General features: G+C 43.9%; 1 protein-coding gene and 1 non-coding gene across 2 annotated transcripts in view; both read right to left on the bottom strand.

Annotated features, from left to right (window-relative positions):
- Positions 1-6,208: 6,208 nt before the first annotated feature.
- rxfp2a (relaxin family peptide receptor 2a) overlaps positions 6,209-20,015 on the bottom strand; it is a gene marked incomplete at its 5' end in the record, with an annotated part of 85,116 nt that continues 71,309 nt past the window's right edge. The window contains 5 exons of the mRNA XM_056284325.1: positions 6,209-6,474; positions 9,067-9,285; positions 11,363-11,531; positions 14,600-14,695; positions 14,942-15,087. Coding sequence (XP_056140300.1) covers positions 6,209-6,474; positions 9,067-9,285; positions 11,363-11,531; positions 14,600-14,695; positions 14,942-15,087 — 896 coding nt within the window. The remainder of the gene's footprint in view (positions 6,475-9,066; positions 9,286-11,362; positions 11,532-14,599; positions 14,696-14,941; positions 15,088-20,015) is intronic.
- On the bottom strand, positions 19,784-19,902 carry LOC130117359 (5S ribosomal RNA). The gene has a single exon (XR_008810655.1). It is a non-coding gene; the product is annotated as a 5S ribosomal RNA (ribosomal RNA).

Genomic DNA, 20,015 nt, shown 5'->3' with positions numbered 1-20,015 from the left:
GGACCAAACAGATCAATAGCAGACAGGCGTATTAAGAGACATTCATTGACCACAATACCCTACGGTACGACAGGATGTGGGTAGGACGCATAGCAATTAGCCATGGTAATCCAGCAGGTGTTTTGTTCTGGTAAGCTAGCCAGGGGCTAACGTAGCGCACAGTCAGCGCCCAGCGCACCATTGTCACTGATCGCCATCTCCAGTCTGGTACAGTATTTACCCCCCACGTTGTCTTAACGGGAAGGAAGCTGTTGCTCTTCTTCTCAACATGGTTACTCAAGAAAAAGACGCGCCACAGTAGGACGTGAGGATGTGATTTCATACGTAAATATGATTTATGTACATGAACGGCTGTCGACAGCAGTCCCCGGCTACGTTTGGCAGCGTCTCCCTCCCCAGACCCGACGATAGTAACACGGGAGAAAAACGGCCCAGACACCGCTGGGCTGGCCTTTGTGGCCAAGCCAGGCGCGCGAACCATAAAACAATGATGAAAATTAACAGAAATTACAAACTCTTACCTTTAGCGCGTCGGCCTTGGCGTTTACCAGCTCATTTTCCACGGACGGATGCTGTGCGTTAATGGAGTCGACCGTTGTTTTCAGCGCGCGCGCCCCCCCCCACCCCCGTCTCGTCTCCTCCAGGAGTCGTGCCTCCTCGGCTGACAGCTCCGGAGCTCGGCATAATTAAACCCCGCCCTTAGCAACCAATCAAGACGCCGGCCTGTCGGAAACTGAGGACAGGGGAGCAGCCTATTGGCCGCTGGTCCTGTCGATCAACCTGTCGCTAAGGGCGCGTCCAGAGCCCCGGGCAAGATGCCGGCCACGGTCGGATGCTGAGCACCGGCAGGTGAGGCGCCGGAAACTCAGTGGGTGCAAGTGCTCGTGAAAGAAGATTAGGCCGCTTTGGAAAACGCACCCCAGCAAATAGACGGGTGAAAACGACCTGAGCTACAAGACTTGTTTGTGGATCCAAATTATTGTTGTTGTTTTTTAAAATTCTATCTCGTGTTAATATATAGCACGACATTAAGGAAAACAACAAAACAAATCACAACCATTTTAACAGGCTATTAGTAATCTGTAACAAATTTTTGTTTTTGAGAAGCGAAATAACTACACAGTAAGAAAGATAACACTTTATTGTCCGTTCACACGGGTTTTTTCTTTTTGCATCAAATGCTCCAACAATCATCAGAATAGCATAATACAACATAAAATAACATCTGCAGCATAAAAGAACTACAACACACAAGAACATCTGCAAAAGAGCACAGCCTTGTGCAAGGACCATGTACATAGTCATATGCACCATTCATTCATATGTGGGCTATGGAGGGGTATGATCATATATTCCGTGTCTGTGCGTATGTATATGTGTGTGTGTGGGCAGGGGGGGGGTGTATGGTCACAGTCCATGTGTTGGGGGAGCATAGTATAACCATATATATATATACTATTTTCCATAACTATGGAAAACAAAATATTGCAGATGAACTTGTTTAATCCATAAAAAGCTCTAATTTATGAAGATAAAGGAAAAACAATTGTCCTACTGAATGAAAAGGCCCAATGGACAGCCAATTAATAATAAACGGTCTCTGAAAATATCCCTTACTCGTCATGGAATCGTGTGTGGATGTTTATGCATTCACATTTTTATGTTTTGACGATGGTGCTTAGGTTTTTTTTAAACACATGAGAAAATGGAAAATGCAACACTGAAAGGACTTCAAGATTTGTATAACATAATTTTTTAACTGAAGCGCAAACAGGACCCAAGCCACGAAATAAATTACTGACCTAATAGACTCGAGTAAACATAACATTATACACAGACGTGGGTAGTGCAGCCTTGGCCTTTCTTGGACAATTTTGTAAAATGAATCACAAAGCTTTATTTACAGAACAATGTCCCCTACTAATTGTGTCCCATTAAGAGCACAAAAAAATAAACTATTTATATGTGCACAGTTGAGTGGTAAATTATAGTCCTTATTTAAACAGAGTTTCCACAGCTAGAAATGGTAATGCAGTGATTTATGAGGCTGTGGAATCATAAGGGATATTTTTTTTTGTACTCAGACCTCATTAGGACATTGTCAGGCAGACAGGGCCTCCTGGTGACTCAGCCAGCTGAAAGCCCACCTCCCCCTATTCTATTCACCCTGTGTTTCAGGTCTATCTCTACTGCCCCATCTAGTAAAAGCTATAACTGCCTAAAATGTGAATTACAGAAAGAAACGTACAAGACCAAAACTTTTTTTTTGTGGGGGGGGGGATTTCCCCACGTTTTCTCCCCAATTGTACTTGGCAAATTTACCCCACTCTTCCAAGCCATCCCGGTCGCTGCTCCACCCCCTCTGCTGAGCCGGGGAGGGCTGCATACTACCACATGCCTCCTCTGATACATGTGGAGTCGCCAGCCGCTTCTTTTCACCTGACAGTGAGGGAGTTTTGCTGGGGGGACACAACACGTGGGAGGATCACGCTATTCACCCCAGTTCCCCCTCCCCACCTGAACAGGTGCCCCGACCAACCAGAGGAGGCACTAGTGCAGCGACCAGGAGACATATCCACATCCGGCTTCCCACCCGCAGACACAGCCAAATTGTGTCTGTAAGGATACCCAACCAAGCCGGAGGTAACACAGGGATTCGAACTGGAGCTCAAGACCAAAACTTGATCCCTTTGGTTTCCAGGAACTTGCCACTTACTATTGTTTGGCTTCAACACAGTCCAATGGGCAATCTTTTAAAGGGATGGCTGGGATTTACTGACCTAATGTGGTATGAGTTACTCATTGCTGTCGAAGATCACCAGTGTATCACTGGAGCATGTTTGCAACGCATATCACGCCGCCTAGCACTTATTTCAAAGCGAGAGCCCTACAATCGATAACCTGAGAAATGCATTAAGGCGCCAGAATCGTGAACAGCAAAAAGTAGTCAAACATATTAAAAGTGGTCAACACTGAAAGATGTTGTGATTAGAACTGTTAACCATCATGTACGGTTAACAGTTCTAACTACATGTTTTATTATGACTTAAAATGTTTCTATTAGCTGTCCCCATTTGTGGCTATTCATTTATGTACCCACTTGCCAGGACTAGTCGTCAGATCTCTGACCACAGGAACCATTGACCAAAGTATTGTCCATGCATCAATAACACAACTAGCGAGACCATCTTATGTCTCTAAACTGAAACTATCCCTTTAAGTCTTTGAAAACCACTCCAGAGCTCTAAAACAGGAAGGACACAGTACAGTCAGACGTCTTGATATGTGCTTTCTATCAGGTGCAGAGGTTTGCAGGGTAGGTTGGGATGGACTGTGTCAACTGCAAAAAGTAGTTCCAAATCAAATTTTACTCCTATTCAAAACATATTACAACATATCTGTATGCATGCTCAATAATCCAGGTAAGGAAATCACAGGAAGTTGATACGTTTGAGAGAAATGTTTTACCACTCATCTAAGTGACTTCTTCAGTCTCAACTGACTGCACCCCACCCTTATCCCAATCAGTTTCATATGCAAAAGACCATAACTAGTAACTAGAGTTACAATGGCCATGTGTACTATTCATAGATTTGGGAACACTTGCAACCACAGCATTGTAAGATGGCGACAGATGTACTCTTAGATCCCCCCCTTCCCGGTTCAGGGATGGTTGTTCCCTTTTAACACAGATAGACTCTTTGACTCCCCGTTCAAACCAGTGTTCCTCCCTGTAGGATGTGCGAAAGAGTCAAGTTCACCAGGGAGGATGTGAAAAATGACAGGTTAGCCTTCTTAAACTGTGAAATTGCAGTTGGTGGTGGGGATATCTGATTGCTGATGTTGACTGTAAACCAGCACATACTGGTCAGTACTTAAGGTTTGACTCTCATCTTCCACTGGAGCACAAACTAGGAGTCATCAGGACGCTGTACCACCGAGCTGACAACGTCCCCAACGACACAGTGGCAGGGGAAGGAGCAAAATCCCACATTAAACAGGCCCTGATTAAGTGTGGTTATCCTAACTGGGTGTTTTATTAAAGACGCCCAAACAGTGCACCAGCCGATTGGAGAGAGAAGGACACCAGCTGCCTAAGCGTAAACCAGTGGTGAGTCTGTATGTAGCTGGAGTGTCAGAACAGCTGAGACATGTATTTTCCAAACACCGCATCTCAGTTGCTTTCAAACCCCAAAACACACTGAGCCAGAAATTGGTCCACTTCAAGGATCGGGTACCCCGGCACACACACTATATAGTGTACGCTGTTAAGTGCCGGGAGGATTGCAGTGACTTGTACATCGGGGAAACCAAACAGACGCTGGCCAAGAGGATGGCACAACACAGAAGATCTAACATGTCAGACCAGGACTCCATTGTCCAAGGTAATGCTTTGCCCATTTCCAAGAGTCTCCTCTTCATCCAGCTATTTATGAAGCCCATTGACTTTTATACCTTACACATTTTTAGACTCAGTGATGCAAAACATCAATTCTGGATTATCTTGCTCCAATACAGCTGAAGTAACAGACGAAAATACTGAATCATTTCATCACTCAAAGTCTAATGAATTTTATGTGCACATTATCTTAAATCTTCAGCCTCTCTTTAGCACAGAAGTCCTGTGAGATGATAGAGAAGTTTGGTTTTACTGCCCACTTGCATTTCAGTCCCTCTCCTTTTAGCCCCTAAATCCTAGACATGTGGGTCATCACTGTCAGAATGATCACATGGGGGAGTTTGCGATGTGGAAAGTACGAGTGCTGCTCTGGCTTGGCCCTCCTTTGTCTCCCTCACCTTTTATGGACCACGCAGTTATTCTAGTTTGTTTGGCAATTACCAAACCACATGGTATACATGCACTTTAGAACCATGAAATGAATTTAATGACTCATGTTGACTGTGGTTATCTTTAAGGGAGGCAGTGACGCAATATAAAAACGAGGCTGGTATATACAGCCTTTCCTCAGTCTTGCCCTCATCTCAACTCCATTATTAGGGGTCCAAGCAGCGATAGCTGCGGGAACCCTATTGTTTTTCTAAGGATTATTATTATTATTATTGTTGTTGTTTCCGCAGGGTGCCACAATAAGCACATTTATGTTTTGGGTCATATCTCGGGCTCTGTATGGAATTTTTGAGAAATTATTTTTTTCCTCTATTTCCTTGGAAGCTCCCGAATCTAACGCACCCATTCGCGCCAATTTCCGTCTGCCAAATTTCCCAGCATTTTCAAAAAACCGGATCCGATTCGCATGAAATTTGGTATGCATCATCTCAACAAGGATGATAAAAAGTTGTCCAAAGAATTTTGATATGCCTTTCCATTTCAAAGTAACATGTCAATCACATTTTAAGGTGTGGCCCATAGTGATTCTATAGCCTATATATAGTGACGCGATTGTCTAAACTTAACAAAACTTGTCATGCATAATCACCACTACATTCTTTGGAACCATGTCAATATCTCAAAAACCGCTCGAGCTAAAAACCCGAAATTTGGTATATTTATACTTGGACCCATTTGGCTACATCACCTAAAGTGCCAATTCGCTGGATTACAAAAAAGGCCACCAAACAGCCAATCCAAATTCAGTAGCTAATATTTACTAGTGTGAATGGCCGATCTTCATGAAACTTGACACACTTATTCTTTGTGGCACATAGAAGCGATGTACCAAATATGAAACGTTTTGGGTCATATCTTGGGCTCTGTATGGAACTTTTGAGAAATTATTTTCTCCTCTGATTCCTCGAAAGCTCCCGAATCTAACACACCCATTCCCCCAATTTCCGCCTGCAAAATTGTCAGCTGCAATACTGCTTGGACCCCGTTAATCGCCGCTTGCGGATATATTTTATATCGTTATCTCACCACCACCAGGGACACCTATACAGCATGCAAATGGTATGCAGGTAAACTGAAGGGTTGGTATTCTGCGTTTTAGTCCATCTTCACTGCAGTTTTTCTTTTTACAGCAATATTGTCAGCAATGCTTTCACCAAGGGTGGGGAATGTGGTGGGGGTGCGGGGTGGAGGGCTGGGTTAAGTGAGATACAGTGATGGTGGAGGACAATCCGATCAATCACGTCATCAAGCGTTGTTTCGTTTAGTACTTCTTGTCATGCGATGAGTCAAGATGCAGTTTTTTGGCACTTGACCTCATGAGGGGTTAAGCAACATTAGGTGAGAACTTACTCCCCCTTCTCAACCATAGCGGGGATCTGTGTCCCTCAGTGAGACCCGGGGAATGTAGCCTGGTGGCTGATAGCAGGAAGGCCGCGAGGTCTCCATGAAGATGGTGGAAGAGGTAAAATTTTTGCGGTCTTTTTTCAGAGTGGACCTCCTCTGCCAGCGACAGAGCAGGAGCTCCACCTGCTCTCTGAAGAAGCTGGTGGTCAGGGTGTAGAGGATGGGGTTGAGGGCACTGTTGATGGGAAGGATGAAGATCACCACCCAGCTTGAGATGGTGCCTGGGGGGAGAACATGAGGAGGCAGACATTCAGCACACAGTTTATATATGTATAGATCTGTGCTGCCACTGGTTCCATGTGTTTGTGAGAGACGTGAGCAGGTGAGCTTGACTCAAGAGAGACTGGCTTGCAACTGAAAGTTCAAAAATTGAAACTCTTATCACATGTGTCAAAGAGCTCTGGAGCAGGACAGTATGTCCTTACCAGCCCATACTCTACAAACTGAACTAGGAAAAAAAAAAGGCTCAGTGCTTAAATGTAAATGTATTAGGGTGACCAGACATCCCAAAAAAATTGGGACAGTCCCGAATTACGAGCAGTTGTCCCGAGTTCTGAGTTCCGAATCCCAAATCCGGTGCCGTTTGTCCCGAAAACTGGACTAAACCTACATGTTGATTAGTTATACCCTAAGAAAACATTAAATACTGTTCATTGCGAAAAATTATTTCTGTGTTGCCCGCAGACGAACACTGCTATGTCCATAGCCTACAAGAATTATGGCTATAGTAGTTTTTTTTTAGCTGTAGTGCTGCGAATTGATAAAATAACTACACATAACAGTGACGCATAGCTATGACATTGTTGAATTAAAACATTTATGGAGGGAAATTAAACCACCCATCGCTGACATGGAGCCCAGTGTCCCGGGACCTGGTGAGCATCCAGCCAAAAAGCAAACCCACTGCACTACGATAGAAGTTAGTCATCTACTGCCGCCTGGTAGCTAAGTGACCCTATTGCCATTTTTTGCTCACATGTGAGCAAAAATTACTGGAGGCCACACCCACCGTGGCCACGTGACCATGCCCACCCATCCCCAACTCCCCCATCCCGAATTGCACCCATTCTCATCTGGTCACCTGAATGTATTGTGGCGAGCAGGCGTGGAAGCATGGAGCGATAGAGATCGCTTATTCACAACCCTCGCGTCCCATACACCGCACGACACCGAGAGTGTTGTTTAAGAGATCTCTATCTCTCCATTCTTCCATGCCGTCTCGCCACAATGGTGTCAGAAGTGGGATTGAGCGAAAGAATGGAGAGGGAGATCCAGAGACTGGAGCGGGACATCGAGCAGACCCTTTGGTGCTTGGAAAACCTGGCATGGGAAAAGAAAGCCTTCCAGAGACCGGATGTTTTCCAGCCCAACCTGATGGCGCCAGTGCACCACAACTTCAATGCCCCATGGAGACCAGGAGGATCAGCAGCTTCCCACCCCCGTCGACCACCCACTGGAGGCCAGGAGGACCAGCGCTGGAGGGCAGCTTCCCACCACCGCTGATTGCCCCCCGGAGGCCAGGAGGACCAGTGCCGGAGATGAGCTTCCCGCCCCCTGAAGGCCGAGGAGCCAGTTGTCGAACAATCGCTGTTCAGCGGGCTCAGAGCCTCGGTGCGGCTTTGGAGTGCCACTGCTGCCAGAGGCAGGAGAAGCGGGGCCAGGTGATGCCAATGGTGCCAGCTGTCCAGACCATTAGCAAGAAGAAGAGGTTGTTCCTGTTGACCACACAGCAGCGGGAGGCAGACGTGGCCCTTGCACTGGTGAGGGGCTGGCTGGAGACAGGGCAGCGCCCCGAGGTGTCAGGGCTGGGGCCTGGGATGGGGGCCTGCCACTTGCAGTGGGGCAACTTTGAGCTCCATGACAGGTTGGTGTACCGGAGGTGGCAAGCTCCAGGATGAGGGAGTGGCCTCTTGTAGCTATTGGTGCTCCATCCCCAGGTTCTCCAGATGGTCCATGGCTCGGTGGGGGCGGGGCACTACGGGAATGCAAGACCCTCCACCGCCTCCGGCGGCAGTTCTACTGCCATGGCTGTCGACATGATGTGGAGCTGCACGTGGACTCCTGCGACTCCTGCACCCGCCAGGCTTGGCGGAAAAGGGCCTCTGCACATGGGGCTTCGGGCGGCCTGTTCACCAGCAACACCCCCTGGACATTTGAGGGACCATGTCTTCGGTGATGGGGTCGTCGGGGACGACTAACCCCTCAGGTGGAGGCTATGTAGCAACTGGGGGAGGCGGGTGGCTCTGACTGTCAGCGGCTCCGCACTGGGGGAGTTCAATGGCTCATGGGACTGTTAATGTTTTTTGAAATTGTTGATTTATGTGTTCAAATGATGTGTTCATCTTCCTATTGTTGTGCTGTTTGTTTGAGGGTTCGACTCAGACTGAGTAGAAGAGCATTTGCTGACTGACTGACTGTAGGACTGTGACTGAGACTCCTGTGTTCAATGATGACCTTGTTGGGGGAAGCTATTGTTCAGCAACTAGTGGGGAGGGGCAGAATAAAGGTGCACTCCTCCGGGTATGCGGTGTATGGGACACAGGAGAGGGTCTGTTAGGTTCTGACAAGGTGTTGAAATTGAATAGCACTCTCTGGGTTGTGCAGTATATGTGAAACGAGAGTTGCAAATCTCTCCATTCTTCTATGCTGGCTTGCCACTATATATGTATATATATATATATGTATACACACACACACACACCCTCTGACCTACATAGAAACAATTGGCTATGGTCCCTGTGCACGTCTGTGGTGTATTTGTTTATGTACACAGCGAGCCAAAACTGGTGGGCATTGTAATGTTTCTTCCTCACCTGGTATGTCAACCTCCAACAGCGAAAGGACTTTGACCAAAAATATGGGAATCCAGCAGAGGGCGTCGGAGAACACTATAAAGAAGAACCTGTTTGCCACTGCCACGTCTCTGTGCAGTCTGCTCCTCAGGTCTGTGGCGTTGATGCCAGTCTTGTATATGGAGTAGAACATACTAGAGTAGGAGAGGATGATCCCCAGGAACGCCACCAGGTTCAGACCTGGGGAGACATACACGTTGTATGTAATTATGTACGTAAATATAAATACACATACAACAGACCCACACAGGCAGTTTGTGTGCTCCAACAAATGTCCTTGGGATAATGCGTATGCACAGGTTTCCACACGCACGTGCGTGAACACGCTACACTCACTATGCTCATATGAACAAACACATGCGTAAAAACAGAAACATTAAATAGAAAAACAAAGATCCCTCATGAATTCGTTTACAGAACTGTCATGTTTACCTTTCTGATGATAAAACACTGGCACCCGATGTGAAAGAATAACAACATAATTAATCAGTGTTTCACTCATCACTGCTGCCACACTCTCAACCTTCACATGCAGTAATAAGCAGCCAGTGCAGTCATGCATTGTTGATGGCATCCTGGTGTATACTAAGTAATCTTCTAATGCGGCTGTAACTTGCTGGCACAGTTGTATAACACTGCTGCTTAAAACTATGAACGAGACTTTGGCAGTAAGCTTTCAAAAATAGCCACACAAATGTGTCAAACTCCTCTTTTGTGTTTATGTCATCATTTGATTTATATGCAAAATATATTGTGTGTATAATTTTTTTGTTCATCTGTATGGCCAGTAGGCCGGCAGATAAACAAAAAGATACGTTCAAAGCTCTGCAGATGATCCAGAACGCAGCAGCATAGCTGGTCTTCAACCAGCCCAAAAGAGCACATGTTGGCCCGCTGTTCACATCCCTCCACTGGCTCCCAGTCGCTGTCCGCATCAAATTCAAAACCCTGACACTCGCTTACAAAACAGCGACTAAAACATTCTCCCGCCTACCTGAACTCCCCCATTCGGGTCTCTGCTCCCTCCTGCTCACTACACTCAGGCACCTGGTACTACCACAACAGGACCCTCCCCCTTTTCTCCCCAATTGTACCTGGCCAATCACCCCACTCTCTGAGCCATTCCGGTCGCTGTTCCACCCCCTCTGCCAATCCAGGGAGGGCTGCAGACTACCACATGCCTCCTCCGATACATGTAGAATCGCCAGCTGCAACGGCCAGGACACATACCCACATCCGGCTTCCCACCTGCAGACATGGCCACTTCTGTCTGTAGGGGCACCCGACCGAGCTGGAGGTAACACGGGGATTCGAATCAGCGATCCCTGTATTGGTAGGCAACAGACGGCTATGCTACCCGGATGCCCGTCCCTCTCAATCTTAAAGATTGAGAGTCTTTCCTAAAGACCTAGGTCTTTCGCAAACACCTCTACACTTGATGAACAGATGAAGAAAAAAGATCTGCAACCCCCCCGTAGTGGCAGGTGGCAGACCCAACGGTATGCCTAACTTTTCCTAACATACAAATGCAAAAAAATAAAACATTCCTTTTTTTGGATAATAAAGAATGTAAACACTCCATTCCAAATCTGCTACACATGCGCCTTACAACCAAAACAATGTCATACTGTAGTGACCGGGGGATGCAGTCGCTCTGACTGTTGGTGGTCCTGCGCTGGGGGAGCGCAATGGCTGATGGGACTGTTAATGTTAGATTTAAAATTTTGTTTTAATGATGTGGTGTTCATGTTGTGATTATTCTCATGTTGTTGTTTTGGGGGTTCGACTCAGACTAAGTAGGAGACCATTTGCTGACTGACCGACTGTAGGACGGTGACTGGGACTAATGTCGCCACTTGGGACATGGGGGGGCAACTCGTTACGTTGTTAGTTCTGGTCCGTTCTGGTCGGTGTGAATAAAAGAGCACTCCCGGGGTCGTGCGGTGTATGGGGCACGGGAGTTGTGATTAAAAAGAGATCTCTGCCTCTCGACTCATTCTTTCACGCCAGCTCGCCGCAATACTTTTCGTTTTAGTTGGCAATCCTCCTACTTAAAACATCTTCCCGCGCACCTGCACCCATGGAGAGAGTAATCATAGGGAGGAGAATATGTATCATTGTGTGTGCATTTCTTAAAAGTTTAGGCCTTGACTCAAGGTGCTCTTCCAAACATTTTCTCTCAGAACACCTCCAAGAATCTCACTGAGATTCTCCAATTCTCTCTTCAATTCAAATGGTCACCTCCTTGTCAAATTACCCAGGAAAATTCCCGTGGAGTATCCTTTGGCGGTGGGCTTCTCTTGTCTGTCGGAGTGCAGGGGAAAGCAGACCCCATTGCGTCCATAGTAGTTCCCAAACAGGTTCTCATCCATTAACGGCACAGCGGCAATGATGAACCCCAGAAGCCAGATTGAAGCCAAGACCACCTTAGAGGGCAATAAACACAAATCTAATAGTGGTTGCATTAACACCGTAAAGAAAAATAATCGTTTAAATCAAATTATTAACCAATTTTATACTCTGAATATTATGTTCACAAGTCATTTCGTATGCATGAACTTTCTTAAAAAATGTCAGCTGCAATTGACTGTTGAATTTAAAGCTTTGCCTAGCAACCGACAGGTTCCCTCACACTTCAACTCCATTTTAACTTTCTCCGACAGTCTCTCGTTTGGAACAGTCTGTCATTATCAGAAAAGCCTAATGTTTTATTTGCCCCTTTGCTCCAGTGACTTGAATATATTCTGTGATGTTTCCTCTTATTCCCCAAATTTGTAACGTTAATGCAAAAGTTTACATTTGTATCTTGTTTGGTCTCCATTATCACCCAAAGCCATTTTCTATAGAACGACTGCAAACATTTTTAAAGTGAAAGTAGACAACTTTTTCAACTCCCCCTAGCGTTACCAAGTGGTATTGTTTGTGACAATCGATTTCGGTTTTTCTCAGAGCCTAGCAACTCCCAACACAGGACACTTGCATTTGTTTACACATTTCCGTTAAGAAGCATGTTCACCTAAGATATATAGTGAAATCTTCACAATTTTATACTGAATTAGGAGAAAAGCACGAGTTTATTCATTAATTTGGTAAATCGTGGAGACATGAATGTTATTTTATGTTTTTACAAAATGAAAGAAACTGCGCAACAGAGTCGGTGATAACATTTTCTGTCTGTTGATATCGTTTGTTTCTGCCTTTTCATATGGATTCCTTATATCTCCTGGTTTGTTTTCTGGCTGTTAGCATTAGCTAGCAGTAGCATTAGCAGCGTTGCTAACCACTAACACCCTGGCTACTGTTCAAAGCAAGAAACAACTGTAAGAATCCCAATTTTAACTGGAAACCCAGATCTCAGTGCTATGAGTAAAACATCCGGTAGTGTTAATAGGTAGGCAGGTTGTGTTATATGCAGATTAAGTAGAAATAACGCCAACTGAAAGTCGGTTTGGAACCCTCTCAAGTCCCAGAGCTCTCTCCATGGAACAACTGCCCAAGGTTCATGCTTGTTTTATCTCGTCTTCGATCACTCTCCCTCTTCGCCCTCTTTGCCTCCTCCATCAACTGGGCTCTTTTTTTTTATCGGGTAGTTTCCGCCGTTACTTCGGTTGTTCCACTGTTCGCATTGCCTAGGTCGCTAACTGGGAGGTGGGCGCACTTCCTGTGACGTAAATCAATTTGCCGGGGGAAAAAAAATCGTGCCCTGTAGCAGAACTGGGAGGTGGGCGCACTTCCTGTGACGTAAATCGATTTGCCGGGGGAAATGATCGTGCCCTGGGGCAGACAAGATTGTAAAGTGACAGCGATGCTCATAGAGAACCAATCTAAAACGCTGCAGGTGTCACTATTCTATAGCCATTATAATGTGCAGTCAACATTTACTTCATAATAATAAGCTAGAGGAAAGAAGTTGTCTACTTTCACTTTAATATGGGTGACTCAACTAGTAATTAAACCTTTACCCTGGTAGGTGATTGTGGCTTGTTCTGACCACTGAGCATCAGTGAGCTAACTCTTCTGTTGTATACCAGCTAAGGCCAAACAAGATGCTTGGAAAAAGAGAATATGAGGTTAGCCATGGAGAACCAGGCAAAGTGTCGATTAAAATGCAAATTCTTTGGTAATGTGTTTTACCAATCTGATATGCTTTGAGTGGATAAACTTGATTAATATGTAAATCTTGGTCTAGTTTTCCTTATTTGGTCTCTAACACAGTGAATGGGAAAGTAGTTCAGAGATAAAGACTATGTTTCCATGGCTGACTTCATTATAACATTAATCAAGCTGGTGTTTATCATGCAAGACTCGGCGAGCATGGCTGTCTGTTTATTTCTGATAGCATTGACTGGGGTTTGCTGTGGTCACCTGGTTTTGCTTGGGCAAAATAAATGAAAAAAAAAGAAAGAAGGGCAAATCCAAGTAATTATGAATCAACAGTCATAATTTTCATTTAACAACTTGAAAAAGTCTTTTTTTGGTAACTTTTTTTGCTGATAAGTGCTAATGGTGAAAATACATTAAGTCTTACTTGTCATAACTTTGTCATAGAAACACATTTTGTGTATGTGTGTGCTTGCACACTCTTTATGTTATTCAAATAATAAATCCCCCAAATCAAGCTGAGGATGGCGCACCTCTACAAATATCTGCTCAATTGAAAAGTTATGTGCAGTCACAAACTTTGTAACAGCAGAGCAAGGTCACATAGTTTTTGAAAACAACTGCGTCAGCTAACAGCTCAGCGGAGGACTTACGAAGGTTTGATAGCACATGAATTCAGAGTGGCGATAAGTCAAAAACTTCAGAATAAATCAACACCCTCACCAGTCAATCAGAATCTACAGACTGTGCGCACCCTGCTTTTTAGGAACTTACACAGCTACCGTGACTAAAAGAGGCTGATTTATTACTATTAGAAATCACAAGTGCTGGAATTAAATGTCATGTAGTTGTGATGCAGGGACTTCACTCTGTCCAAGGGTGAAGGTAGCAGTGTACATTTAACAAGCTGTGCCCATTTAATATGACAGCACCTAAATGTAATCTCTCGTAAGATATAACAAACGTCTCCCATTCCTTCATAGCTGTCACAGACTTTATCAGGTGAGTCCAGTGCCATGCAGGTCCTCAAGCACCAGTCTGTGGAGAGCCATTCAATTTTCAACAGAAATTTGCTCTTTGATTTTGACCCACATCCACCTCATTTTTCTTCCTTAGAAGAAACATGGCAGATACATTGACTGTCCCTGGAGTTGCAGATTATATAATCAATCAGCAGCCATTCAAATGCTGGCTTTTTCTTTCTTTTTTTTACATACCGCCTGTTGATGCAGCACTATTAACACTACATCCAGCCAGCTCGAAGCATCCTTTAGACAGCACTGATGTAGCTGCTAATGCTCTGAAGGTGGAGGGACAAATGTTAACAATCGATTAACCATTAGTGATAGAAGTCATATTTAAAGGCTACCGTTCTATAATAAGTGTGGCTCACCGCAGTCTGTAACTTCCCTGGGCGCAGGTTGCTGAAGGGAAAGACGATTACCAGGAACTTCTCCAGGGTCAGGTAGGTCAGCAAGAGAACAGACACCTAAGAGAAACCAGCCAGCATCAATCATGGTTCAGCAGGAACAGGCCCTGGACTGGCAAAAGGATTTCGCTGGTGTTTTGTGTGGGTGTTTATGTGTGTGTAGGCTAAAATCAATAAAAATTTAGATTTCCATGTATGAGTATGTATCTGTGTGCAAATGTGTAAGACGCAGACTAAATTCAATAATGACTATGAATAATGAATTTCTCATTGAGATCATTTGTGAGTGTGCTTGTGTGTGCCTACCTCTGAGGAGAGCATGGCCAGGAAGCCGATGGTCCGGCACTCCACACTCTCCATCCAGAGCAGGGCATTACGATTGTACTGTCCCCGGAATTTAACATCAAACACTCCCACGAAGAAAAGATACACGCCCATCAGGCAGTCGGCACCTGAGAGACAGGAGAGGACGAGGGCCACGATGAGCTACGGCCTGTCTGCAGCAAGGGGCGACCAAGGTGTGTACTGCTGAAGTCGGCTATTCATCATGCCGGGGCACACTCAAGGGCAAGTCATTGTATTTAAAAAAAAAAGAAAGCCTTTTTCTTTTGTCACTGTACAGGTTACAACATTCTCTGCATAACAAATGTCCTATTGTGTAGCAGCAACTCCAGTTCTTCCTTCCATTGCCGTACACTGCAAAAACGCACTGCGAGAAAGAAGCCACATTTTCTTGAATGTGGTAAAAGTCTTGTTCCAAGCAATTAATCTGCCAATGGGGTAAGCAAAATTTTCACACAAACAAACACACACACACACACACACACACACACACACACAAACTGTGTGTGTGTGTGTGTGTGTGTGTGTGTGTGTGTGTGTGTGTGTGTGATTTACCTTTTTATGGTAAATGATTACCTTTTAAGGTAAATCAGCTTGGATTTTGGATTTTCACATTTGGGTCAAAAAGTGATCCCAAATTTTGGGAAGCAGCCATGGTAGAATGTTTGCCTTTTCCACTTCCCTGGACTTCTGAACCAATAGGACAGAAGATGAGGAAATGGGAGGTATAAGAAATATGTCAAATTGATTGGGTTTTTTTGTTTGTTTTACAACTGATGTTGTGCATATACCAACAGCAGAGGACATGACAGAGGCAAGGGAGAACACGATTAGCATAGACAGGGATGAATCAGAGGGGTACAACCTGTGGCGTAGGCAGAAATCACAGTGTGGGTGGGCACAGAGGAAATCAGGTGGGACTTGCCCGTCCAAGACCAATCATACTTAATAGGCTCTGAAAGCATGTTAACCAAAATAGGCCATTACAACTGTACTTGCCTGAATGCAACGCAGTTTAATCATACAGCCTTATCAGAGGTAATGTTACGGCCACCCAGACGAACATTAACAGCAAGCATCACATAGCCTGGCGCGCACACACACACACACACACACGTTGTTGTGCATGAACACATTGAATATGCTCATGTTTTTGGTGAATGGTAAACTGACCCTATCCGTTTGCAACTAATTAACATGAACGGGGGAGTGAACGCTACTCACGCACTGTGTTCTGACGGCGGCATACCTGCGTTCTGACAGTTTGCGCTACCCACTCATCCTGTCAGACTAGTCCGATAAACTAAGCCCCTCACTCGTAAGGACCAAACCCTAGCAAAAAACATTGTTTAGTAGCGACTCAGGTCAGACATGTATGAAAAGCAGACATACAACCCCTATGAATGGGATTAAAAGTACGGTAGCTCATTTTGTCAGGTAGGAAATATCTATCAGAATGGGCTACTACCTCTATAAATGTAGTTATGAGTAGAGCAGCTCATTCTGTCAGATAGGAAATATCAATCAAGAATGGACTACTACCTCTATAAATGTAGTTATGAGTAGAGTAGCTCATTCTGTCAGGTAGGAAATATCTATCAGAATGGACTACTACCTCTATAAATGTAGTTATGAGTAGAGTAGCTCCTTCTGTCAGGTAGGAAATATCTATCACAATGGACTACTACCTCTATAAATGTAGTTATGAGTAGAGTAGCTCATTCTGTCAGGTAGGAAATATCTATCAGAATGGACTACTACTTCTATAAATGTAGTTATGAGTAGAGTAGCTCATTCTGTCAGGTAGGAAATATCTATCAGAATGGACTACTACCTCTATAAATGTAGTTATGAGTAGAGTAGCTCATTCTGTCAGGTAGGAAATATCTATCACAATGGACTACAACCTCTATAAATGTTGTTATGAGTAGAGTAGCTCCTTCTGTCAGGTAGGAAATATCTATCAGAATGGACTACTACCTCTATAAATGTAGTTATGAGTAGAGTAGCTCATTCTGTCAGGTAGGAAATATCTATCACAATGGACTACAACCTCTATAAATGTAGTTATGAGTAGAGTAGCTCATTCTGTCAGGTAGGAAATATCTATCAGAATGGACTACTACCTCTATAAATGTAGTTATGAGTAGAGTAGCTCATTCTGTCAGGTAGGAAATATCTATCAGAATGGACTACTACCTCTATAAATGTCGTTATAAGTAGAGTAGTTCATAATGAGCACCCAACACATGTACACACAAATACACACTCACATTTATCACTTACATTTTTTATTTCTTATCTCACAAGTACACACTTCATCAAGAAAATTTAACCTATTTTTTGCATTTTAAGCAAATATAATTTTCATTTCCAGTTGCAGGGGCAGATTTCAGACAGTCATGATGTGCCCATCGGAGGCAAATGTCACACTGCACCTGAGCAGAATAATAGTGATCGGACATTTCTCAATAGAAGATGGAAGACTGAGTACTAGTTCAAAATATTGTATACAGTAAACCATTTACAGGGACAGAAATTACCATCACACTGTCAATTTCATGTGAGGCACGTTACATGTAACAGTGGATTTGAATGCATTTATAATGAAGTACTGGAGCCCTATCTTATCCTCTATTAGTAGAAGCACCAATAAATCTTATTTCTCTACATTCTCAGAATTTATATTTATACCATGCTGGCATTGTTAGTTTCTCTGTCAGGGTGGATTATGTTGCAGGCTATGCAGTAGTCTTCAACATTGCCTAAAATAAATGAGACCAAGTAAGCCCGTTAAACCTTATCTACAGTATAAGAAAATATAAAGAACATAAACGATATTGAAATATCTTGTAAGGCTGAGGACCTACCACCATTTTTGATGATCTTGCAGGTAATGTGTAGCCAGCACAGGATTCAGGAACATTCTTCATGTCAAGGATTGATCCAGACTGAAGGTATTCATCTGCAAACGGAAAAAAGGCACCACTCCAGACTTAGTCAACACTGTACATAGTATAATCATAAAACTAACATCCATCCATCCATCCATTATCCAAGCCGCTCATCCTCATTAGGATCGTGGGACGCTGGAGCCTATCCCAGCAGTCACTGGGCAGCAGGTGGGGAAACACCCTGGACAGGCTGCCAGGCCATCACAGGGCCAACACATTCACACCTAGGGACAATTCAGTATGGCCGATTCACCTGACCTATACATGGCTTTGGACTGTGGGAGGAACTGGAGCACCCGGTGGAAACCCACCTAAAATGTTAATCATTTCTAAACTGGTAGTCTTACTTTTAAAATAAGGACGCCACGGTTACTCTCATCCACCTGCAGCTCATGCCCCAGTGTTTCTACAGTCCATGTTGTGCTGCTTACTTGGTGCTGCCTCATCCTTAAGAAATTCCGAAAAAAATATATAACATTACACTTACAAAAAGTGAGAAAAACAAAACGATTAGATGGCACAATTAAAACAACCGTTTAGTAATATAATATAGAACATCACAGTGTTCTTAGTTTAACTGTAGGAGTAAGCATGTTTACGGGGTTCAGCATTGGTTCAGTCTGGACAAAGTAAGGGGAGGTAAACCATTTATATTTTGCATGTCATAACTCCGTGCTTCACATAAAACAAACACTAACAGAAAGTCTGGACGCCTTCTCTGACTTACTTTGACACTTTAACCAGTATAACAGACTGGGATGCCTCTTGACTCGAGTCAGGAACGGCCCAACTAGCTTTGACTGTAAACCGAGAGATTCTCTGTGTATAGGTGAAACATGCTGATTATTTATTTTTCTCGAACTTTTTTTTCCCTTCAATTTAGTTGTGTGTAATTTCATTATTTCTGTAATCTGTATTTCTCCTTGAGGATCAAGGAATGTTGGGAGGGGAGGTGAGGGGTTTGCTGTGTTAAATTATTGGCTTGTATATACTAAAATTATAAATGCCAGTAAACACATTTTCAAAAAAAAACCAAAAAAAAAAAACAGACACTCACTGGGACTTTCCTGACAGAAGTTGTCTGTACTCAGCTAAAACATTTGAATAATTACCTCCAGTTTCTCAAGGTTTTCTCAAGGAGTATCTCTGCTCATTCCTTAATGGGTCAGTAATAAGTAGGGCCTTTCCTGACATTTTCACAATCTGTAACACATTGCACTTTATCTATTTTAGCCACATATTTATGTGGAATATTGTTAAATATATGAATATTGCTAGATTTACATACCACAAGTATCCAATGCCCTCCTGTGTTGTACGGACACAGCCACAAATCCCTGTTTGGGATGATCATCTATAAAGGAAAAGGGTTTACGCCTCAGTTTGTAGTTGACTATTACTTCTATGAATGAAATAAGTGTGGCTCATGAAGTTTCACTCTATATATGTATGCTTACCTTCCTCACACAGCTAAACTGTCCATTAAACAGAGATGCTGACACAACTGAAGACAGCAAAAACATGTGGCCCTGTAGAAGAGTAAAATGTCAATCTGTTTAATCTGTCTCAACGGCTGTCTCTTGCCTTTTAGTCATATTTTTGCACTTTACACCAGTTTCTGCCAGTTTCTACGGTTATGACAACCTCTGTGATATCTTGAGTCAAGTGTAAAGTGCAAGAATATGACTAAAAGGTAAGAGACGGCCATTGAGAAGACTTTGTAGTGATCTTTGACCAAAATTTGACCAAAACGTGCAGGTCTGGTTTTTCCTATACGTTTGCTTTGTGAATTGGAATTGAGTAAAAGAAAAGCAACAGAGTTTTAGATGACAGTAGGGGCGATAAATAAAAAAGCTTACAGCACCTGGTATTCCCAGGCGGTCTCCCATCCAAGTACTAACCAGGCCCGACCCTGCTTAGCTTCCGAGATCAGACGAGATCGGGCGTTGTCAGAGTGGTATGGCCGTAAACCGCCAGGACAGCAGCGTGCCGCAGTTTTATATGATTCTGCCGCTGCTCTTCATCTGTCAATCACTTTGTTTCACCAGTATCTGTGTTTATGACAAAGTCCAAGACATCTTATT

The sequence above is a fragment of the Lampris incognitus genome, chromosome 8 (assembly GCF_029633865.1).
Source record: "Lampris incognitus isolate fLamInc1 chromosome 8, fLamInc1.hap2, whole genome shotgun sequence".
Lineage (NCBI taxonomy): Eukaryota > Metazoa > Chordata > Actinopteri > Lampriformes > Lampridae > Lampris > Lampris incognitus.
This window is presented reverse-complemented; position numbering and strand designations above follow the sequence as displayed.